Here is a 24,323-nt window from a genome sequence, read left to right on the forward strand (position 1 = left end):
ATTGCACTTTGTGAAATAAAAAAGTTAATTTAAGAGCACGTTATTTATTCGCCCCATATTAACGTTTATTTAACATAATCCTTTTCCAAAGCGTGGCAAAAGCGAGGATCCTGTATAACGTTGCAAAGCCCATTGTTTCCATGAGAATTGGCTAATGTCGTGGAACTTGCCCCGGATGGCTGATTGTGCCCCTCTTATAATATTTAGCTGTTGCATTCACTATACTAGACTTCAGCGAAGCAGTTACCGACGTTTCTGGAGCTGATTCGGAGTTTTCTGCCTTAAGAACCGCGGCACAGCGCCAATTCTTCAAATAATTCACTAAAAATTCGATCGAAAAAGAGAGTAAAAATTTTGGCAATTCGAAGGAAGCTTTAGCGCTCAATTTTTAACTTACTTTTCCACATTCGAACACATCCATCATCACCAGTCGAAGCTAGCATCGTCCCCGTGATGTTCCATGTTACGCGCCATACCGTACAGTAATGATCACCGAACTGGGCTGCCGGTTGTATTTCTAGTCTTGAGTTCGCCGTTGGATCACTGTAAGAAAATAAAAATGAACCATTTATGATCTATTTGGTAGCTCGTAACGCGGTTGCCTCATCGCTTACAGGATTGGTTTGAGGTTGAATATTTGAACATCTTTACTGGCGACTGCCAAAATATGGTAGCTGCGTCCCACGTTTGGTGCGAATGCTATATCATGCACGGGTTCTGTAATTGAGTTTATCGTCTCGGTTTTTGCCCAACGCCGTGCATTCTCACTGTACTCAAATATGAACACCTTTCCGCCGGTACTTTGCGACGAATCATCACTTCCGGCAGCAATCATTGCAGGATGCAGCCGAAACATGGACGGATTCCACGTAAGACAACTTAGTGGAATCTTGACACTAATCTCATGCGAAAGCGTCCACTGGGAGAGGTTCATGATATCCGGTGCTTCGTAGATCCGGATAACACCATCAGCCGAGCATGCCGCTAGCATTAGGCCCTGCGATTTGGGCGCAAACTTTACATCCGTCACGCTCGTACGGGAATCAACCAGATTGGTACGACGTACCCAGCGCTTTAGCGGCGGCATTGCAGGGCTGGTTTTTTCTCCAACCGTTTCCTCCCAAACTGAGACGGTTCTGTCGAAGGAGCTGGTTGCTAGCACCTGACCAAACTCCGGGTGTGCCCATGACAAACGCCAAACCGAACCGGAATGTGATTTCCAGCTAGACGTTACACTCCACACGCCTTGTTCGTTTTGATCCCATACCTACAATACACGAAAAAGCATTAAACAACACCGAAGTAAGTGAAGGGCCGCTAGCCCGGTCCGGATGTAAACAACCTGATAGCGCGCGCTTTTTCCCTCACCTTTACGTACTGGTCACTGCTACAGGTGGCCATGCGTTGCCCGTAGTAATCGTAGGCAACATCATGGATTACGTCCTTGTGTTCGGTATGGATGATTTGCGTTTCAAACATAGTTTTTCCTTTTCAACAAGATGTGCGATGCGCTGGTTTTGCAAATTATAATTGCGGCACAAATGACAGCGTTTGACGTTCGTAGCCGTTCGTTTGACAGCTAGCGTTAAAACGAACAAGAGATAAACAAACGTTCAAACGTACCAGCAATAAAGTCGAATTGTTCAATGAGAAACAGTATTAAGGCGTGTAGGTTGCGGTTCAAACCATTCCTTGAGGATCAGAAACAATTTTACATCTAATATCGGGCGAATGAAGTTCTGTTTCTTGGTGAAAATTGTGAAACGCATTTAGCCGCTCTTCCGGGCAACGAACTCGCCGCTCTCGTGGTGCTGCGCTTTCATCAGTTTGACGTTTGGGAAAACGTCAAGAAAAGGAAAACAAATAAAATTCCTTCCTCAACGCAAAGTACGTTTTTAATCGAGCCCTGCAACGGGACCACGGGTGGAAATGAGGCTTTTCTGGACGTACTGAGCCCACTGTAGTCGTGTCTGTGGCCACAGTGTTACGCACCGTTCCGAGCGTAGCGTCTCCTTTTGAACGGAACGTGGTGATAGTTTTCCCCGGTGTTGGAAAATCCGAAACGCCAACGTGTGGCGATTTCTCGCAGGAAGCCAGGGAAAATCGATTATCCAAGAGCAGAAACAGGCTTCCCGGTGAAGCTGTTCCCCTAGCGAGCGCACGGAAATATGGAAAATGGTATGTAGTTGATGCGTTGTGCATTATTGCTTGTGTATGTGTTGTTTGGCCCGTAGGTGATAACATATCCGTAGATGATAATGTGGTGTCGGACTACAATCGAGCTAAGATGGTAGGACAGACCGCCATATGATAGCATGCCGTATATTACCGTTAGCTAGTGTTTGGAACAGATGAAGTGGGAAGCTTGTGTGAAGAATGTGCCGAGTAGTGGGGCCTGGCATCTCTTTCTGGTTGGAGGCGTCCTCCCATGTTGGTGCTCGCTTCCACCCGTGACGGCATAAAGTTGTCCAATTAATATGGGCCCAGCCTTACCGACCAATCACGAACGATGGTGTGATGTTCGGCGGCGCGTCACCGGATCAAACCGACATGGGCATCCTTCGCTAGTGCGCACATACCATCAGGGAATACAAAAGTGCCAAACTGAAATGACGTGTGTCGGGGGGAGAACATTGGACAACGACGTTGTTGTGTCGTGCCCCCGGTGATTTGCACGTTGATTGCATCAAATGGATAGCGCAAACAGTGCCTCGGAACAAATTGCTCGCATACGAGATAAAAATTCTTAACGCCCATCATTATAACGGCCTGCTTGAGTTGTAAGAAGATTTGTTGCGTTTTGTTCGAATACCTCCAAGTGCCGGGTTATAATGGCTAGTTGCAAATTATTGCCCCTCATACGATGTACGCTCACGCTGTCTCTCTTTCTCCTTCTCCTTCTCCTTCTCTCCTTCTGTCTCTCTCGCAAACATATTCTCAAGTTCACGCACACTCGTTCACGGGCCAACGTTTCGCAACGCCATTCGGCCATTCGCGCTAGTGTATGTGCGTTTCAAGGTCACTCATCCGTCGCGTACGGTCCATCCGTTACCGGTAGTGTAAATAGTAAACAAAGCAAAAAATAAACACCTTATCACGCTCGATCGCGCCCGGTGCATCAATAGATGCAATAGGGCTGATGGGGAAGATGGGTGCATGTAACTAGTTGGCGGGTAAGGAATTGTTTTCGTTTTGATGCACGTGGATTTCTAACTGCGCCAACAACGCGTAGGAATGATGCATCCATACTGAAAGCTCTCGTTCGATGATCGTGGGAAAGCTTTTTCGGATACCTAAGTGTTCTTTCTGAGCATTTTAATGTACAAAGTTCATTATCCTTAATTTGTGTTCTTGTTTTTGAAAACATTAAATTTTTGACACATTCGCTTTATTTAATTATATTTCTTCTGATATGTCTTTTTAATAAATTATTCGTTTAGGGTATCTTCAATATACCAATGTTTTTAAAAAATCAATGAGTTGAATAAAAGTATTTCAATAAAATTTTAATTCAATGTATAACTAATAAAAAGTAAACAGTAAAAGATTCTAAACCCCGTTAATATTTAAAATCATTTCTGAAGTGCGATAAAATTGACACATTTAAAAAAAAAATAATTAATAATAATATGTTCAATTAATTAATTAATAATTAATTATAAATAAATAATATGTTCAAGGTTTACTTTCATTAAAAGAAGCAAATTTAATCATCCTCGCTTATTACAGCAAATGCATTGACAAAAACTTGATCGATATTGATTAAGCGACATGCATCTACTAAAAACCACCCTTTTCGCAAAACGGGCCGATTAAGTAAGCGTTGGTATTAGTGTCACACCCTAGCCGACCAAAAGCCGATAGACAGAATATGTTTTTGCTTCGTCGATTACTGAGGGCAGCTCATCGCTATCAATGGTGCCACCGGCATGAACTTCGGTTCAGTTGTGGTCCGTGAAAGTAACGAAAAGGCAGCATAACGGGAGCGTTTTGGACTAGGTTCGCTTTGGCTAGCAGCAGTCAGACCCAGAAGCAGTTAAGTAAGTTCGGGAGATGTGCTTACAGAGCAAGTTTAGTAAATATTAGCATTAGTAAACATTTGGATATTTTTGCAAAAAAAAAACACACACACACAATTTCAACGTTGTTTAGGATTGATAAACATTGATAAGATCGCAACGATGTATCCTAGTTCTGTGAGACTTCCGGCACGTTAGCTAATCGCAAAAATTGAAATAATTGTTGTACACAACGTCTGCCGTTTTCTTCACGTCTGCCGAAATGTGAATGTTGATTCTGTACGCGTGTGTGCGTGGTTCTGTGTGGCCAGGGAGTTATACCGTGAAGGAGATAATAGTGCTTGTTATCATGATGGTACGAATCACGCCACCGCGGGAATAAAATTTTTAAAGTACTCCGTCTCCGATGCACCTTTCCCCGGAGACCGCGGACATTCTTCGGTAAAGGCAAAGTTAGTCTTCGGCTTGTGTGTTGCCATCAGGCGATAAGACTCGATTGGGTCTAGCCTGAGGTTTTGTCGTGCGAAACTGGCGCGGTTGCTTCCAAGTGGCGGTAGTAGTGGTATGCGAAGAAAGCGATCACCCCTAAATGGCAATCAGCTGATAGGAGACGTTCCTTTCAATACCATAGCTAAGCAATCTTAGGCCAGCTGCGAGATAGGATGATGTGTGGTAGCTGGAAACGACCGCTTAATTGAGATGGTTTTGTTGGGTTGAATTATTTATTAAACAAGATAGATGAATGCATCTGTCAAGCGGGTGTAGTTAGGTGTAATTTACAATTTGTATATGTAATTTCGGAAAGTTTAGTTGGATAATACCCAAAAAAGTATTTTTTTGCATCGAGTTCCTTCTATTGACCGTTACGATTTGCATCGAAACATGTACATTTCATTAGCGTGTGGTGAGGTTTCCACACGGTAATTGAACGGTTTTTGGGGTGTAAACTTTTGGACAATCCATTCGCATATCGTAGGAAAGACGATTGTCAGTCGTTCTTTACTTTACCGTACTTTGAAGTTAAAGCTCCTATTTGTTGCACGATCGTCTACGGTCTCACTGACCGTTCGAGGGCAAAATCCGATTCGTGGCGTAAGGTTAAAAGTGACACCCGTAATAAACCTCCGGGGTCAGTGCATATAAATCGTGTGTACGTAAAGTGGTTCAATGTTTTGCCAAGCGAAAACTCCTTCACCTAAAACGGGTAAAAACTTCAACTATATAAGTAAACGTGCGGTGGTACTTTAAAGTGAATTTTAAATGACGATTTCTTGTCCATTTTCTTGTACAGTATCAACTGGTTAGTCAGCTCGTACAACAAATGGCGGTTCGAATAAAGGTGTAAAAATATTGTAATCGTTGATATGGATCAGTAAACAATAAGCTAAAAACTTCGATGATGGAATGATACGATCAACGACTGGATCGCTGTCGAGCTTATAGCCTTTTAAGATGCACTGTTTTACCTTGCGAAAGTGTTTCTTGCACTGCCTTTCCTTATTGCTTTTGAATGGAATGTGTCCAGGAAAATTGAATGTCAGCTGAACAATTCCAAACTAGACACGCATATTCAAATTGCAATTCACCTTGCATAATCGATCCGGTTTTCTGTCAGGGTTCTCCGGGATCGGGATGGTTTCCAGTTCGGTTCTCATTTATATGTCGTCTTGCCGTCATACTCTGATTTAGATTTCATTGCTAATGTTGAAACGAAAGGGAAGTAGTGTAAATTGTTTAATAAAAACCAGTTCAGAAGCATTTGAAGCCAGTTAAGCTGCATTTAGAAAACGCACCTTCGTACTTCACAGATATCGTCGTACTGGCGGCATTTTAATAACTTCATCTATTTTGTTATGGTTGATACGTGATTGTAGTGTCATTTTAGGCCGTTTGTCCTTACCCTTTATGTTAAGTTGCCCATAGTGTAGATGCAGTAGGAAAGCATACGCTTCAGCAGCAAAGCATTTCTTACAGGTGGATATTGTAAAGAGAGAAAAAAAGAAAGGTAAATTAAATTTTTTTGTAAAAGAACCAAGAATAATTGTCCAATAAAATCACCAGACACTGATCCGATTCTTCCACCAACATTCAATACGACCTTGAGTCGCCCTGCGACCGGGCCGAGATGCTTTGTTTTGGTCGATTTTCACCATCAGCTCGCTTATCATCACCAAATGACGGCATCAATTCTGCGGGGCACATGTCTGAAACTGCTGACGATGACCGCTGGCGTGTCTCTGTCGGACGTCTGTCGATGGGACGAAATGTGATCAGCTGGAAGTCACTTTCCAGTCGTTCGGTACCAGATTAGACAAGGTGGCGAAGTGGGAAGGTCGCGATAGGTGAAATGCGGAGGGTACATCGACGCGATTAGCGTCGATCGCCAATCCCAAGACCGTGCAACAACTGCACAACTGATAGAAGCACTGTTTTACAACAAACATCCTCTGGGCGACTGTAGAACAGGGCATTCGGCCGGGATGTACAACCTGAACGCACTGAACGCATGTCAATCGCTGGTGCATGCGGTTGGCACGACCTTTTCTGTCTTCACTCCCAATCCAACCGAAGCGTTTTTTCACTACCGACCTCATCACCGCCGAGCAACAACAAGGCACGGCACAACACGCGTGATCGGACGGGTCCAACTTTCGCTTAACTAGATCATTTTCGTACGAACCGGCGCCGGGTACGGACGGACGGTCGCATTAGGTGTAACAGGTCGTCTGGAAGAAGGGATCCGAAGAGATTAGGAAGTGGTTTAGTGTTGTATCGGTGGTATAGCTTCGAAAGTGTTGGAAGCCTATTTCCGGACGGTACGAAAGCGTCGGACACGTATCTAACGGACACGTAAGTTCCGCTGCTTATCGGTGTTCTGTGAAGGGTAACCAGAACGTTAATGCGTGTGAAGAATTAAGTGCGATGGTTTAATAGCCTTTCTGCGAGACTTGGCGTAGAAATGTTACAGAGTGGAATCCAAATATGTGCATGTTGTGCGTTCAGCAATCAGAAGAAGAAATTGATTAAATGCTCCCCTACAATGTTCCGACTGTTGTGGGATCATAGTGTGCAAATTTAGATTTGTTTTCAATTATCTTCACATCTATCTGATAATGGACTCCATTACGGTGTGAAATGTGAAACCTTTCACGAACGTTTCTCTCGCTCGATCGCCCTTCGCTAGCGACAAACAGTGTGGATGGACATTGTCGATTCTGTTACATAATGTGCAATCCGATTCTTCTTCTCATCCTGTTCGATTAATGGTCACTCCTAGTTGAACTTGTACATTGCCAACACTTGATCTTGAGCAGTGCGATCGCTGATTGGCATGATCTGCTCAATGTCGTAACGCTGTGAATGGTGATACCTATGATTGATTATTGAATATGAAAAAAGCATACAAACATGGATGTTTTGCTGATATTTTACTTTGTTTCTTTGGAATGTATACATGTCTTGGAAAACAACAGTTTTGTTCCTCTATACAACATTTGTTTAGTAACTTTCTGATGTGCAGTGTTGTGCATTTAGGAAAAGGGCAAAAGGGGGATCAATTTAATCACAATTCACGAAGGGTGTATTTACACGATGTGATTTTCTAGTACATCTGCAATATGGGCAACAATGCACCAATATTATAAAATATTTTTATTATCGCTTAGTTATTAGAATTGTATTATTACAGAAATATATTATGATCATTTATTGTTATGATCAGTTCCCATCGTGCTCCAAAGGCATCTTGTAAATACACCCTATTAATCATGTGCAGAATGGTTTAATATCCACGTGTAAATAATAACTTTAAACGAACGAATTTAATAAAATAAAAGCACATTCTCCTAGACTTAAATGCTCGTAAGGTTGAATGAAGCATTCGTATGTGACTCAAATATATTTTTGCTTATCGAATTTTAGCGACAACCCGTGTATAATTGGGAACAAAAACTTATGTAACATTCGGACTTGTTTGTGTGTTGGAGTTTTAAGGCAAAGAATACATAAGCACATTTATGTCATTTTTCATACATTGCTTTTTTGTGTATTTTGCGTCAATTACAACAAAATTGTGATTGAACCTTACAAGAAGAAACGCAATCAAATTCGATTTTTTTTTCTTCTGAACTGCACACACCGACTTACCTTTTGACGTCATTCCCTTCAATTCACAGATTTCCGAATCGTCATTGTGAAGTCGTGAAGCGTTGACGTTGGGAAGAATCGTTTCCGGGCGCTCGGTTAACACCCAGCACAAGTACATTTGCATTGCTTGATTTTATGCTGACCTCCGTAAAAGGGGGTTGCACGAGTGTTGTGGTCGTCCAATGATCTACCTCATGGTAGCCGGGGTCATCCTGTTTGCGTACCTTTTCCTGTACGACTGGTGGACCAGTTACGATTTTGGAAAAGCGTCCAACAAACCGTACGACATTGTACGGCACGGTACGGTGCATCAACTGACCAACGTACCCGTTGAAACTGCGCCTGAAACAGAAAGGGCCTGTACGTAGGTTTTCAGGTATTTTTTTTACTGTTGATTTAATAGTTTGATTCTCTTTTTGCGTTACTTATGATTGGTTTCAATTTCAATATTTTTTTGTATTTTTTAAATAGTATTAACTGCTTATGCGTTGTTTTTTGCTTAATATAACATAGTAATTGTTCTTTCCATTGCTCTAGGCGATACTACTGCGGACGGCTGTGACACGGAACCACCCATCGGAGCCACAGTATTGACGAACGGTAACACTACCGCAGAAGATCAACCGTTACCAAACGTTGGTGCGACATTAGATCAACTTACGCAACAGGTCAAGCAGGTGTCTTTGACATATGCCAACCTTTTGTACGACCGTCCCCAACCGCGTCGGCAGCAAAAGCAGAAGCGATTGAATCGTCCACAGGACAAACCGTGCTTTGTAAACGGACAACAGGAACAGAGCACGGGAACTTCATCGGTCGACACCAACGATAATCATATCAAAATGGATGGCCCAAACGAATCGGCAGCGGTACCAATGAGCGAAGAAGCCAGCACCGCTGGTAAGGAGCGGGCTAGTTTTATTGTTGGCGAAGAGGACAGTCAACTGGACGACGAGCTCGAGGCAAACGATGCATTCCCACAAACGATGGAGAATGGTGGCCTACGTAGCTGTTCGTCGTACGAGATGAACCTCACCGAAAAACGGCGCCGCTTAAGGTAAGTTTCTAGGCAATATATGTTAAAGTATTCCCCCGTGGTAATGTTTGTCAGTTGCGCAATTGATAGAACATCCGTTCCGAATCCGTTGTTTCTATTCATCCCCTTACCTTCCATCAGTTCGTTCCTGTCCACCCAGCAGCATTTGGGTAATTGGTTAAACGAACGTAAACTAACAAAAACAGTACCGTCAAACGGCGGTTCGCTTCCCTGTATGTACTTGAAGTATGCAAACAGGTGTGATTTTTTGCTTCCTGCTTTGCCGCCCGACCAAATCTATTTACGAGCGCTGACGCGACCGGCCACTCTATTGACTGTCTGCGTAAGTTGATGATGATGAGGCTAAAGGAGCTTGAAGAGCATGGCGCATAGCAGCAAGCTTCGTAAAAAAAGTTTGAGGACAAAAAGCTCGTTGTTAAATGACGCAAGTAGTATTTCGTGGAGAAGATTTTGTTTTCTATCAATAAGTTTTTTACTTGAATGGTGTGTACCATGTAACGCCATTAGAATTATTTTGTTAGTTAATTGTTCTATCCTTGTGTATATATATTTTTTGTGTAGAGCTAAGTTGTTACGACTGAAGAATTTTTTTAGCTTTGGCAATGACATTTTTTGTCATATTGTTCATTCGTTTACTCTTGTTACAATTTTTCATTAACTCTGTAGATTTTGATTGGGTTTTATTACAATCGAATAATTTATTCTGCACTGACATTTTCAGTTTTGTTACTTTTAAAATTATGGATGTGTAAAATATAATTTCAGATTTTTATTTCCATTCGTTGTCTTAAGCTCTCTGCTTGAAATTATCTAAGGTCTATGTTTAGATTTTCGATAGCACAAAAAATAATGTAGGTTAAATAATCAACCCAAGTTACTTGTTAAAGTATGATGTGCGTTTATTTATGATTCCTTGAAACGCATATTGGCCCTGATAGAATGGAACCCTATCGAGTTTTGATGTGCGATTTCGTTTAACAAAACGCGTTGCACGCACTTCAACCAAATTGCATACAGCGTGTAGTGCAGTTTACCTTGCCATACGTTTTTTCTCTGTTTTATGAACCACCATAAAGGCTGTTTTTAAAGTGATGGCCTCATGGCATTAAGCGCGTTTCTCGCTTGTATCTGGAAGCGAATTGAAGTCATCCAGAGACTTGGTCGAGTGCACGTGCAGTTCTCTCTCCGAAATCGTTACCCATCGCTCCGATATGCACCTGCTGCTCCGGCTCTCTCTTTCCAAGTTTCATTCACAAGGAACGATGGATTGGATACCATTCCCAAGGGCGCTTTTTCAACTGTTCGACGTAGCATCTCAAAAGCATCTTGGTTGTATTTTTGGGAATGACTTTTTTGTCGTTGATTTTCGACGCTCTAGAGCTGCTCTCAACGACTTCGCCAATTCATCCCTTCCAGGGGAGCTTTTTTAATATTGTAAGAGCTACTCAACAAATCGTGCAGATGAATTGGCGCTTTTGATTGTTTCTGTTGAACTGCGTTGAATTTTTCTCTCTCGCTCTCGGACAACCCAAAACTTTGTGGCTCGACCGTTGGCGGATCGTACCTCGAATGGTCAGTTGCGAGTGAAACGTGGCCAATCACGGAAGTGCCGGATTCCTCCGCGGCTGGCTGGTGCGAAAAGAGGCGCGCGCGCGCGAAAGCCCTTTACACATACTAACGAAGTGACGCTTACTGTAGTTTGCGATCGTGCGCTGCATCGTGGCTGTAACGCCCTTTTCCCATCCGTGCATTATTGAGGGTATTTTCACCGATCCGTCATACACCTGTAGCCCGGTTCTAAGTGTTGTTCGTGCGTGGTTTACCTTTTATCGTTTGTGTTTAGGCAAACTGCACTAAATCGATTGTTGCCTGGCATAGATTACCTGGGATCCGTTTGCAATAGGAAATTACGTTCAGTAATTACTTTCCGACCCGCCAAGAAATATCTAGTTTGTCCTAATTTGTGTTGGAATTTGGAATTCTTGCGTACGCATATACTAGCTATATATCGCACTAACGGAATTGAAGGTTCCAACGGTATTACACCGGTCGGTAGCCACGACACACAGATCGCAGTGATGAGAGAAAGTTTGGTGTTTTATTTTTTGTTTTGTTCACTTTTTCGTTTACGATGCATTTTTTTTGGAAGCCTAACAGTTCCCGGAATCAACAGTCTCGGGTGAAACCAGAGGACTGAATTTGGAGGATTTTTTGGGTAATGGATCCAATCTCCGAATCAAGGCAAACCGGTTCATGCAATGCCATCATCATCATCCTGTAACATCCAGTTGAAAGACCTTGTGACACATTTGGCATACGTTTTGGTACGCTTCCGATAAGGCTGACGTGTGTATGAAAGTCAGTAAATTGAAAACAAAATTGAAAAAAGCAGCAAAGTGAAACTAAGCATAAATTAGAAATTTTGCCATAAGCTCCGAGTATCAGCTCTAATTTAAAATGCATTAAAACGCCCAAAAAGCTTCTACAGTCGTTGGTGATACTTTTAGGGGCTTTACCACTTGGGCCAATCTGTTGAGAGACTGATACGACTGACTCAGTTCTCTTCCACATTATGTAAGACACTGTGCTGAAAGAAACAACCTGTCTACGCGGAATGTATCTCTCAGATAGTGGCCGGATAGGCGACCGGTTTTCCTTGTTTACATCACGCGATCATGCCTCATCATATGGATGTGTGTTTGTGTCTTGTATCGTTGGTTTCACTGCGAGTAAACGTTACCGAAACAAAAAAGGGTAAAATTTAAATCAACGCAAAACTTCCCAGCTCCGTCAAAAAAAAAAAAAACCCGCCAAAGAAGCTTTCACATTGCGCGATATCATTCAACGCATGTTTGAACAACGGTACAACTTTCCCTTCGGGTGGTTTAGTTCGCCTTCCGGTTAAACTTATTATTTGTCACTGCCGCAGAAAAAATTGGGTCTACAGTTGAAAAGAAAAGATTGGATGTGTGTAAAGTATATCTGTGGTTTATCACACTTTTCCGCCACAATTGAAGTTATTGGTGGTGATCGAACAACGTTCAAAGTGCAATCCGCATGTTGAGTAGGTCAGATTCCTTGTGTAACCGGTATGTGCGCGGAATACTCTTGTTTGTCTATACAACTTCTAACTGGGTCTACTGTGGCCTTGCGAGCGAACGTAAGAAGTCGCGTCAGCTGGCTTTGACAGGTTGCAATCGATTTATGTGCCATCACGAGTATTTGTGGAGTGTCGCAAAATAACCCCGGGAAGATAGAGCTTTCTCGATATGTTGGAGACATAGTTCAGTTGCTTCATTCGTTTTCTACAACAGGTTCGTGCGTATGTGTGTATGTTGTACGTGGTGTTTGCACCTTTCCCTCCACGGTAGTGAAATCCGCTAGTGATAGCGATAGCAAAATTGTAGTGAAAGTGCAAAAAAAGGATATTGATTTTGTCGTGATTGCATTATCTTACCGGTCCTAAATACGGCTCACAGCTAGAGGTCGTCTCACTGCGGTGGAAGTTTACCAGCAAAATCAATATTAGTTCCACTGTGATTTCTTTATACTCAATACCACGTGGCCTGTAGTGTGGGCATCGGTGAAAAAGGAAGTGAAACAAAATTGAGACCCTTTGGTGGCTGGTAACGGTGCCGGTGGCCAACTGGAGCAGTAACACGGTGCTATTATTGGGTTCGTCCATTCTGCTGCTCGCCCTTGCGCGGGAAATAATGTTGAAGAGAAGAGCGAGCAAACGATTCGTGCTGGCAGAAACCGGTGAGGAAAGCTCCTGGAACACGACCGCAGATAATGACCAGATGGCAACGCCACAGCAAGCACCACCGGTGATCAACCTGGAGACGGCCGTCCCGAGCGGCAGCACCAGCGCCAGCAGCAGCTTCAGTGAGGACAACGGGGTCAACATGTTGGCCGGTGCTGGTAACGATGGGCTAAAGGTGCCACTTACCAACAATCTCCATCTGTCCGTGTCCGGGGGTTTAAAGTTAGTATTTCTTTGAAAGGTTTCTTGGGCAGGGAAATTCAAAGTTTGAAAATCTTTTTGAAGTCTCATGACCATTTTTCACGTAATGGAATGTATTTTCTTATTAAACATTCAAAGGTCTGCACTGTGTCTTATATTAAATTAATGAAATTCAGGTAGTGCCTGAAGAAATAATATTTTCGTGTTCAATTTGTTATGAATATTAGTTAAAAGCACGCTTTGCGTATTCTATCGAGCTCTTAGTATATAACTTTTAGTTGATCCCACCATATGCAGAGCCACCATATGTTTCTTGTATATTCCGTTTTTTAATATTAGAATAGAAATAATATTTTATTTTTTTAATAGAATAGGATAGAAAGATTTTCAAATGGATGCTTAATTTTTGAAATGTTACAATGCGGTGTAAAATGTGTATAGAATGCGGTGGATTCTATAGTTCTTGCTACACAACATCTTTTCTGCGTCGCATCGTTCTAGTTCCTGAGTTTTAAAACTTTTGCAACGGCAATTCTTCTATAGTGCTTTCCATTTCGTCTTACTAGTTAATAGTCTCCATCTTCTTTCGCATTCCCAACATGTCACCCTATCTGGAGAGTTGCAAATGGCGCCAAAGTTTAAATAAATTTTACAATTTGTCTTAAATCCTTTTATTTTCAATCCTACCAATGTGGAATATAGGAAAGATCTCGACTATTCCTTTTATTTATGATACGTTTTGTTTCCTTCACTGCATCCCATCTTCTACACGTGTTTGAGCTGTTCAACTTGAGCAAGTGTTGCGTGAACTTTTCCTCAACAAAAGAAAATTGAAACCATTCGTCTAATCGTTGTCGATTGTTTTTTTTTTTTTGGAATCGGTTGAAACGACCTCTTGACGTATTGATAGACGTCTTCGTACGGTCCAACGAACTTCTTCTACCTACTGGAGTGTCTGAGTGCCAAAAGACCTTCAAACGACAACAACCTTCCCTCGTTTCATACGTGGTACATTTCGTGCGGTTCATCTATTTGGAAGATTTTGTGCAACAGTGGGTTAACGTAACAGCGCTGTTTTCGGCCACAGTTACGTTTACCTTGCAACCAGGCCCCTTCCAAAGATGCTCGTTTGCTGATGGACTCACCTACCGCTTGCATCCGCACTGTCTGCCACACTGTAATAATACCGCCTTGAAATGAGCTGTGTTGTCGAAAGTAAACCAACAACCATCGGTGGGGTTCGGTCTGTTAAGCGACCGATTTTGCAACGATCATCAGTGCTTGGAAGGTCCTCGTGCGAGTAGTTTCGGTGTTATTGTTGCCTATATTTTAATTTTCCTTATCGCTTGATACAACAGCAATTGAAGCTTAGTGCGTATGGTGCGGACTGCATGTGTAGTCAATACTAAAAAGCTTTCATGACAATAAAGTGCAATGCCATAATGTGTCTTCATTAGGGAGCAATGCAATTCCGATAATTTGTGATAAAAGTTCTCAAAATACAAATTGACTAGTCTCGTGATCGCGCTTGTTACAAGCTTTAAATGAAAGAGAAACACGCAAAAGCGGGCAGCAAAGTTCTTACCGTACTGGATACATTGCTGTGTCGCGGTCGGCACAATGAAGCCCAAGCTCCGTTCCCATTTCCCGGTCTATCTAATCCAGATCCGGATGTAGCTCCCCGCCACAGTTCGGAAACACAAACCGAATCATCATGGATGTGGTTAGTGTTGTTCTTGTTTGTGCTCCTCTAGATTCATCGCAATGTGGTGGTCTTTTTGATGATGGCCTTACTTCACTTTACGGATCTCATATTTTAATGTTCTCTTTAAATATTTGCCCACATTTTTAAAAATAATTCTTAATTTTGTTTAATTAATTTTTTTTTGTTTTCGTTTTAGGCCTAGTATGTCCCATGGTACGGGACTAGGACTGCAGCGTGGTCAGGAACGTGACTTTGTTCTATCAACGACGGAGGAGTTTGTGAAGAAATTCAACGGTACGCGGGTCATCAACAAGGTACGATCAGGACAGGGAGGTGTTACGCCTCTTACTTTGCCATTCGCCTAACGAATGTCGGATGATTTTATGACGTTTGCGTGACGGAAGGCCCTATTTTTTTGCTGCGATGAAACAGTCGGTAACAACTCAGAGGGTAGCGTTCAATGTCGAGTGTAATTGCAACATCTAGTTTGTGGAAGCTATCAGTTCTCTTACAGTTGAGGCAGACAATTACGGAAATTAATGCGTGCGAGGATAGGATTGTTAGCATTTACCTGTTTTTTATTTATAAAATAATTCCTTTGTAACTTAATAGCTATATCCCCACTGGAACATTTCCACTCAATCACTGTCTGCGGATATTGTTCATTTTAAAAGGATAGTCTTCTGTTCGTCGCAAAAGTTGTTTGGCAAATTTTTTCTCGATTCAATGAACACAAAATCGTGGATTATTCTTTTAAAGGTCATATCCGATGGTGGATTGTGCACCATCTCGTTTGACCGTGTCGATCACCTTGAGCGTGTGTTTTTTTCTATTTTTGAAAAGTATTTCTCTCATTTTATGTACAAATAAATATTAACTAACGTATGACGTTTGAAAATTTCCAAGATTTTTAAAAGTATGATTAAACCTGTAAACGGGGTTTCATTGAAATTCCACGTATAATTCCCCATCACCTGTTGGCAATTATTTCGTACCGTCATTGCATCGGTTTGCACACGTACAATCATATCGCGATCATGTTGCCTGCATAACAGAATAATTACACAACGAAAACAGTATGTGGAAACGATAGATGTTTGACAAACTTTCCTCCGTTTTTATTTACCGTAGGTACTCATCGCAAACAATGGTATCGCGGCGGTCAAGTGCATGCGATCGATCCGTCGCTGGTCGTACGAGATGTTTAAGAATGAGCGCGCGGTAAGGTTTGTGGTGATGGTCACGCCGGAAGATCTGAAGGCAAACGCGGAGTACATAAAGATGGCGGACCATTACGTACCCGTACCGGGTGGATCGAACAACAACAACTACGCAAACGTGGAACTGATCGTGGACATTGCACTACGGACACAGGTGCAGGCCGTGTGGGCTGGTTGGGGTCACGCTTCGGAAAATCCCAAACTTCCGGAGCTGCTGCACAAGAAGTCACTGGTGTTTCTAGGCCCACCGGAACGTGCCATGTGGGCACTCGGTGATAAGGTCGCATCCTCGATCGTAGCGCAAACGGCCGAAATCCCTACGCTGCCTTGGTCCGGCTCGGAATTGAAAGCCCAGTACAGTGGAAAAAAGATCAAAATTTCCAGCGAACTGTTTGCACGTGGTTGCGTGACCACATCCGATCAAGGACTAATTGCGGCAGGCAAGATTGGTTTCCCGGTCATGATCAAAGCATCCGAAGGTGGTGGCGGCAAAGGCATTCGGCGCGTGGACAGTCCGGACGAGTTTCCGGCATTGTTCCGTCAGGTGCAGGCGGAAGTGCCCGGTTCTCCCATATTCGTGATGAAGTTGGCACGCGGTGCCCGCCATCTGGAGGTACAACTGCTTGCAGATCAGTACGGCAATGCAATCAGTTTGTTCGGACGCGACTGTTCCATTCAGCGGCGGCATCAAAAGATCATCGAAGAAGCACCGGCCGTCATTGCCGATCCGGCCGTGTTTGAGGAAATGGAGAAAGCAGCCGTACGGTTGGCAAAAATGGTCGGCTACGTGAGCGCTGGTACGGTGGAGTATCTGTACGATTCGGAGGGTAAATATTTCTTCCTCGAGTTGAATCCTCGTTTGCAGGTGGAGCATCCGTGTACGGAGATGGTGGCAGATGTGAATCTGCCTGCATGTCAGCTGCAGATCGGCATGGGTATACCGCTCTATCGTATCAAAGATATCCGCCTGCTGTACGGTGAAAACCCGTGGGGCAGTACGGTGATAGACTTTGACAATCCGACCCAAAAGCCACGCCCCTGGGGCCATGTCATAGCGGCTCGTATCACATCAGAAAATCCGGACGAAGGTTTCAAACCCAGCTCGGGCACAGTGCAAGAGCTGAACTTCCGCTCAAGTAAAAACGTATGGGGCTACTTTAGTGTGGCAGCGTCGGGCGGTTTGCATGAGTTTGCCGACTCGCAGTTTGGACATTGCTTTTCCTGGGGCGAAAATCGTCAGCAGGCTCGCGAAAATCTCGTCATTGCGCTGAAGGAACTCTCGATTCGAGGTGACTTCCGGACGACGGTTGAGTACCTGATCACGCTGCTAGAAACGAACAGTTTTCTGGACAACACAATCGACACGGCCTGGTTAGATGCGCTCATCGCCGAACGTGTCCAATCGGACAAACCAGATATTATACTCGGCGTGGTGTGCGGTGCGCTGCACATTGCCGACCGTAAGGTGACGGACGCGTTTGCGAGTTTCAAAGGTTCGATGGAAAAGGGCCAAATTCAGGCGGCGAACACGCTTACGAATGTGATCGATGTGGAGCTAATTGCGGAGGGCGTCCGTTACAAGGTGCAGGCCGCTAAGAGTGGCCCGAACACCTACTTCCTCGTTATGAACGGGTCCTTTAAGGAGGTGGAAGTTCATCGACTGTCGGACGGCGGTATGCTACTGTCGCTGGAAGGTTCCAGCTACACAACGTATATGAAGGAAGAAGTCGACCGATATCGTATCGTGATCGGCAATCAGACCTGCGTGTTCGAGAAGGAAAATGATCCCTCTTTGTTGCGATCTCCTTCAGCGGGCAAAGTCATCAGTTTGTTGCTAGAGGATGGAGCACACGTTTCAAAGGGTCAAGCGTATGCGGAAATCGAAGTAATGAAGATGGTCATGACGTTAAAGGCGAATGAGGCTGGCACTGTAACGTTTGTGCGTCGTCCCGGTGCCGTGCTCGATGCGGGCACCTTAATTGGTCATCTCGAGCTGGATGATCCGTCACTGGTCACGAAAGCGCAACCGTACAAAAATACCTGGCCCATCATCGAAAATGTACAGATACCGGAAAAGCTTAATCGTATTCATTCGAGCTACAAGACAGTTTTGGAAAACACCCTGGCCGGTTACTGTCTACCGGACCCGTACAATGCGCCCCGTCTGCGTGAAATAATCGAAAAGTTTATGCTAAGCTTGCGAGATCCATCACTGCCATTGCTTGAGCTGCAGGAGGTGATTGCTTCCATCTCGGGTCGCATTCCTCTATCGGTGGAAAAGAAGATCCGCAAGCTGATGCAGCTGTACGAGCGTAACATTACCAGCGTGCTGGCACAGTTTCCCTCGCAGAGTATTGCAAGCGTCATCGATAGTCATGCGGCAACGCTGCAGAAGCGTGCCGATCGTGATGTGTTCTTCCTGACTACGCAGGGCATCGTGCAGTTGGTGCAGCGCTACCGCAACGGCATCCGTGGCCGGATGAAGGCGGCAGTACATGAGCTACTCAAGCAATATTATGCCGTCGAATCGCAGTTCCAGCATGGTCATTATGACAAGTGCGTTGCGGCTATACGTGAAAAGCACAAGGACGATATGGATGTGGTAGTAGGGACAATCTTTTCGCACAGCCAAGTTGCGAAGAAGAACCTTCTGGTGACGTTACTGATCGATCATTTGTGGGCAAATGAACCGGGTCTAACGGACGAGCTGGCGGCTACGCTCGGTGAGCTGACATCGTTAAACCGGGCAGAACACTCTCGAGTGGCGCTTCGTGCCCGGCAGGTGTTGATCGCTTCCCACCAGCCAGCGTACGAGCTGCGGCACAATCAGATGGAGTCTATCTTCCTCTCGGCGGTCGATATGTACGGGCATGATTTCCATCCGGAGAATTTGCAACGGTTGATCCAGTCGGAAACGTCCATCTTTGATATCCTGCACGACTTCTTCTACCACTCGAATCGTGCTGTGTGTAATGCAGCACTGGAGGTATACGTGCGTCGTGCTTACACCTCATACGAGTTGACCTGCCTGCAGCATCTGGAGCTATCTGGAGAGGTACCGCTAGTGCACTTCCAATTTTTACTGCCCACAGCACATCCGAATCGATACAAGTACGTATTTTACGGATTTATTTTAACACGTAACCAAATTTACGACTTTCACGTTTGGCTTTTTTATTTCAGTTCGGAAGGAAACGATACCGATGCTATTCCGGATTCATTTATGCGCACCGGCTGTATGGCAGCGTTTGATTCGTTCGAACACTTCAATCAATATTCGGATGAAATTTTGGATCTTCTCGAGGACTATGCGTCACCCGTGTTCGTTAATGCGAAAGTGCTGGAAGCTGTCGAGGGAGCCGATTCGGACCGTCGAATGAGCACGTCGATCAACGTATCAATTTCCGATCAGGTCAATCGCGTGATGGAGAACGAAAACGCAGCACGTAAGTAGTTTGTAGCATCGTGAACGCAATGGCATATGAAATAATAACTGATGTCCGCGAAAATTCTTTAGCCCGACCATCGGAAGCGATCCATATATTGAGCATTGCGGTACGAGACATGGGCGACATGGACGATCATCAGATGGAGCAAGTATTTGGCTCATTTTGCAATCAACATCGCGAGGAGCTGCTGAGTCGTCGCGTGAGACGAATTACTTTTGCTGCGTTGAAAAAGTAAATCTTTAATCGAATTTAATTGCATTCGCTCAGTGAGCAGGAGAACAAATATTTAATGTTTGCTAATTTTCGTTACAGACGACAGTTCCCCAAATTTTTCACGTACCGTGCGCGGGACCAATTCGAGGAGGATCGTATTTATCGGCATCTCGAACCAGCTTGTGCCTTCCAGCTGGAGTTAAATCGAATGAAAACGTACGATCTGGAAGCACTGCCAACGGCAAACCAAAAGATGCATCTTTACCTCGGCCGAGCCAAGGTGCCGAAGGGTCAGGAAGTGACGGATTTCCGCTTTTTCATCCGTTCCATCATTCGCCATTCGGATCTGATAACGAAGGAAGCCTCGTTCGAATATCTGCAGAATGAAGGCGAACGGGTACTGCTGGAAGCGATGGACGAGCTGGAAGTAGCGTTCTCTCATCCGCAGGCCAAGCGCACCGATTGTAACCACATCTTCCTCAATTTCGTACCGACCGTCATTATGGATCCGGCAAAGATTGAAGAATCCGTCTCCAAGATGGTGTACCGATACGGGCCGCGGCTTTGGAAGCTGCGTGTGCTGCAAGCGGAGCTAAAGATGGTCATTCGGCAAACGCCACAGTCGCCTACCACCTCGGTGCGGCTCTGTATTGCGAACGATTCGGGCTATTTCCTCGACATCGCCATGTACACCGAAGTGACCGATCCGGAAACGCACGTCATCAAATTCCAAGCCTATGGTAATCGGCAGGGTGCACTGCACGGGCTGCCAATATCGTCTCCGTATATGACCAAAGATTTCCTGCAGCAGAAGCGCTTCCAGGCGCAATCGAATGGGACAACGTACGTGTACGACATACCGGACATGTTCCGGCAGATGACGGAGCGACTGTGGAAGGAGTTTTCCAAAGCGAGACCGACGGAGGACATCCGTATTCCGGAGAAGATTCTGCTGGAGTGTAACGAACTAGTGCTGAACGGCGATAACCTGGAGGAGATCCAACGTCTGCCAGGCGAGAACAACGTCGGTATGGTGGCGTGGCGCATCGTGCTGGCCACTCCGGAGTTTGCAAAAGGCCGTGAAATTATCGTGATTGCCAATGATCTGACCTACCTGATCGGTTCCTTCGGACCGCAGGAGGATCTGTTGTTCTTCAAGGCGTCAGAACTATCGCGACAGCGCAAATGTCCACGCGTTTACATCTCGGTAAACAGTGGTGCACGTATTGGGCTGGCGGAGGAAGTGAAATCACTGTTCAAGGTCGCTTGGGAAGATCCCGAAGAACCGGAGAAGGGCTTCAAGTATCTTTACCTCACCACGGAAGATTACAGCAAAATAGCGAACAGCAACTCGGTGCGCGCAATACTGATCGAGGATGAGGGAGAACCACGGTATAAGATAACCGATATTATTGGCAAAACAGATGGGCTCGGTGTTGAGAATCTCCGATACGCCGGTATGATCGCCGGTGAGACGTCACGTGCGTACGAAGATGTCGTCACAATCTCGATGGTCACATGTCGCACGATCGGCATTGGGTCGTACCTTGTTCGGCTGGGACAACGTGTCATTCAGATTGACAATTCGCACATTATTCTAACAGGCTTTGCTGCACTGAATAAGCTGCTGGGACGGAAAGTGTACGCCTCCAATAATCAGCTCGGTGGTATTCAGATTATGCACAACAACGGAGTGACCCACAAAACCGAAGCACTCGATCAGGATGGTGTATATACGATTCTGCACTGGCTGTCGTACATTCCGAATGAACGTGGCGGTATCCTGCCGATCGTGTCGCCAAGTGATCCGATCGATCGAATGATCGACTTTACGCCCACCAAGGCACCGTACGATCCGCGCTGGATGTTGGCGGGCCGTTACAACCCATCCAATCCATCCGACTGGGAGACGGGTTTCTTCGATCGGGGCACGTTTTCCGAAATAATGGAACCGTGGGCACAGACAGTCGTGACTGGACGTGCCAAGCTGGGTGGTATCCCTGTGGGTGTAATTGCGGTTGAGACGCGAACTGTCGAGGTAACCATACCGGCCGATCCGGCCAATCTGGATTCGGAAGCGAAAACATTCCAGCAGGCAGGACAGGTGTGGTTCCCGGATTCGTCCTTCAAGACGGCACAGGCGATCAAGGACTTTGGGCGGGAGGAACTTCCACTCATTATCCTTGCCAATTGGCGTGGTTTCTCCGGTGGGCAGAAAGGTACAGTTTTATTGTGTTAGTTTTTTTTCGAGAAAAGGTGTTTCATTAACCTTCTTTTTACTGTTTTAGATATGTACGAACAAATTGTAAAGTTCGGCGCCTACATTGTGGATGGATTGCGCGAGTACAAGCAGCCAGTTATTGTCTACCTCCCACCGAATGCCGAGTTGCGTGGTGGCGCTTGGGCCGTGCTGGATCCTACCATCAATCCACGCTACATGGAAACTTATGCCGATCCGGAGTCGCGCGCTGGTGTACTCGAACCGGAGGGTATAGTCGAGGTGAAATACAAAGAGAAGGATATCGTGAAAACAATTCAACGTCTTGATCCAGCTGCGATGGATGTAAGTATGACAAAGAAGCCGTTTTGTGTGGATGTTTTTTAAATAAACGTTTTGCTTTCTCAACTACTATGCAGCTTAAAAATCAACTGGCTGCCGCGGGTGAGAACAAGGAGCTGGTTGCGGAGTTGGAAAACAAAATTAAAACCCGAACGAATGCTCTGCTGCAAAACTATCATCCGGTGGCGGTACACTTTGCTGATCTGCACGACACACCTGAACGAATGCTGGAAAAGGGTTGCATTAGTGAAATTGTACCGTGGCGTAATTCGCGCAATTGGATCTACTGGCGGCTGCGGCGTTTGCTGCTGGAAGAGCATTTTATTAAACAGATTTTCGAAGCACAAGATGATCTGTCGGTTGGTCAGGCGAAATCGATGCTGCGCAGATGGTTCGTGGAGGACAAGGGAGCTACGGAGGTACGTGAGATTTAGCGCAACGAATTAAATGAGAAATAATTAACACATTTACTTTCGTGTTTAATACAGGCATACCTATGGGAGACAAATGAGTCGGCAGTTGAATGGTTGGAAAATCAAAAACGCACCGATTCGACCGTTTCCCGCAATATTTACTCAGTTAAAAGAAGCGCAATAATCTCACGGATTCGTCAGTCGTTAAATGTAAGCATTTCGCTGCAAGTGCCACTACGGAAGGATCCACCTTCGTTCCGAAACGTAATTAAACCGCTGTGTATTTCCCTTTGCAGGACTTTCCGGAGGCCACACTAGACGCAGTTGTTGGGCTCTGCGAGAAACTGTCGCCGGCACAACGTGGCGAGGTGGTGAAAACGCTTGCCCAGCTTACCGATAACGATCACACAAGTCTCGGATGACAACGTTTCAACTGTACATAACGGAAACGCTCGAAGCGAAAACGTTAAACTGGAATGGGACTGGACAGCACGCTGGAGATAGTTAATAATTTAGCGACGAGTTTGCAGTAATGCAATTTGGGGGGATAAATATTAGCGAAGAGAGCTAGATGATAAGATTAGAGAAAGAAAATCCATTCATAAAACACAATTTCAAGCATGGAAAACGAACGCAGAGAGAAAGTTAAAATAATTGCTCTTCTCTATGTTTCATTTTTTAGTTGATTCGAACCATGTGTTCGTCTGTCATCGGTTCGGTATGGCGCAATCAAACTTGCGCACTTTACAATATTAGAGTTTTTTCTGCCGCCTAGAAGGCGTGCTTAGGATTGTCCATTTTCGATAGCATACAATTGCGATCAGATAAGCTTTAGCCAAAAGAAGCAAAATGAAGATGAAACGTTTGAAATCATCTGTTTGCTCTTATATAAACATTACACACGCGCACATATAATGGCTGACGAAGATATGCAAACGCATAAGGCATGCGAAGAATTCATCCAATTGCACTAAAGAAGCGTGCATAAACAATCCAACCCTATTTAATGAAGTTAACGCTCACACTACATAACAACACACATACACACAGATACATACAATACACATACACATTCACACGCAAACAAATGTTCACGTTGGAACTGGTAACGTAGAAAACGCGAATTAAAAAAAGAATGAAATAGTGGAACACCGGTATGCGCACCGAATATGATTGGTTCGCCTCAAAACAAAACATATGGGAATACTTTAGGTTATTTAGACTTGTACTAAGCTAAGCTACGCGTACGTTCGTTGTTACAAAGAACGATTAGCTGAGATTAGTTGTTAGGACTGTTTAGCAGTAATGGATAGGTTTTGTTTGTTTTAATTTTCCTAATTTTCACTAATGCTAAGTTCGTCAATAATGTTTTTTTTTTGTTGCTTCTATTATTATTCGTACTGTGTACTAATTATCGGAATTCCGTCGTGCTCTGGTTTACATGAAAATTAGTGTAAGAAAAGGTGTTTCTTAGCTATCGATTACATCCATTATAGCATTCGGTTTCTTCAGGGCAAAGATGCAAATGGCTTCAGAATAAAATTCTTCAAACGTTCAGATGTATACGGGTAGCAAAT

The 24,323-nt window shown here is 44.5% G+C and overlaps 2 protein-coding genes across 5 annotated transcripts; one reads left to right on the forward strand and one right to left on the reverse strand.

The window, feature by feature from the left end:
* Nucleotides 1-28: 28 nt before the first annotated feature.
* LOC125771888 (nucleoporin seh1) lies at nucleotides 29-1,726 on the reverse strand. The gene is made up of 4 exons (XM_049443038.1): nucleotides 1,369-1,726; nucleotides 615-1,267; nucleotides 398-543; nucleotides 29-321 (listed from the first exon to the last, which is right to left on the reverse strand). The coding sequence occupies exons 1-4, from the start codon at nucleotides 1,477-1,479 to the stop codon at nucleotides 152-154; spliced, it is 1,080 nt and encodes a 359-aa protein (XP_049298995.1). The 5' UTR covers nucleotides 1,480-1,726; the 3' UTR covers nucleotides 29-151.
* Nucleotides 1,727-8,238: 6,512 nt separating this feature from the next.
* On the forward strand, nucleotides 8,239-24,303 carry LOC125771861 (acetyl-CoA carboxylase). Of its 4 annotated transcripts, XM_049442953.1 has the most exons (11): nucleotides 8,242-8,525; nucleotides 8,703-9,222; nucleotides 15,088-15,205; nucleotides 16,023-19,222; nucleotides 19,295-19,557; nucleotides 19,629-19,791; nucleotides 19,873-21,992; nucleotides 22,062-22,336; nucleotides 22,411-22,752; nucleotides 22,822-22,956; nucleotides 23,043-24,303. In XM_049442953.1, the coding sequence occupies exons 1-11, from the start codon at nucleotides 8,348-8,350 to the stop codon at nucleotides 23,166-23,168; spliced, it is 7,440 nt and encodes a 2,479-aa protein (XP_049298910.1). In that variant the 5' UTR covers nucleotides 8,242-8,347; the 3' UTR covers nucleotides 23,169-24,303. The 4 variants fall into 4 exon arrangements, with proteins under 4 accessions (XP_049298909.1, XP_049298910.1, XP_049298913.1 ...); XM_049442952.1 differs by having other exon boundaries at nucleotides 8,239-8,525; nucleotides 16,023-19,557; XM_049442954.1 differs by lacking the exons at nucleotides 8,242-8,525; nucleotides 8,703-9,222 and adding an exon at nucleotides 12,826-13,207.
* The last annotated feature ends 20 nt before the right edge of the window (nucleotides 24,304-24,323 follow it).

This window comes from Anopheles funestus, chromosome 3RL (genome assembly GCF_943734845.2).
Source record: "Anopheles funestus chromosome 3RL, idAnoFuneDA-416_04, whole genome shotgun sequence".
Taxonomy (NCBI): Eukaryota; Metazoa; Arthropoda; class Insecta; order Diptera; family Culicidae; genus Anopheles; species Anopheles funestus.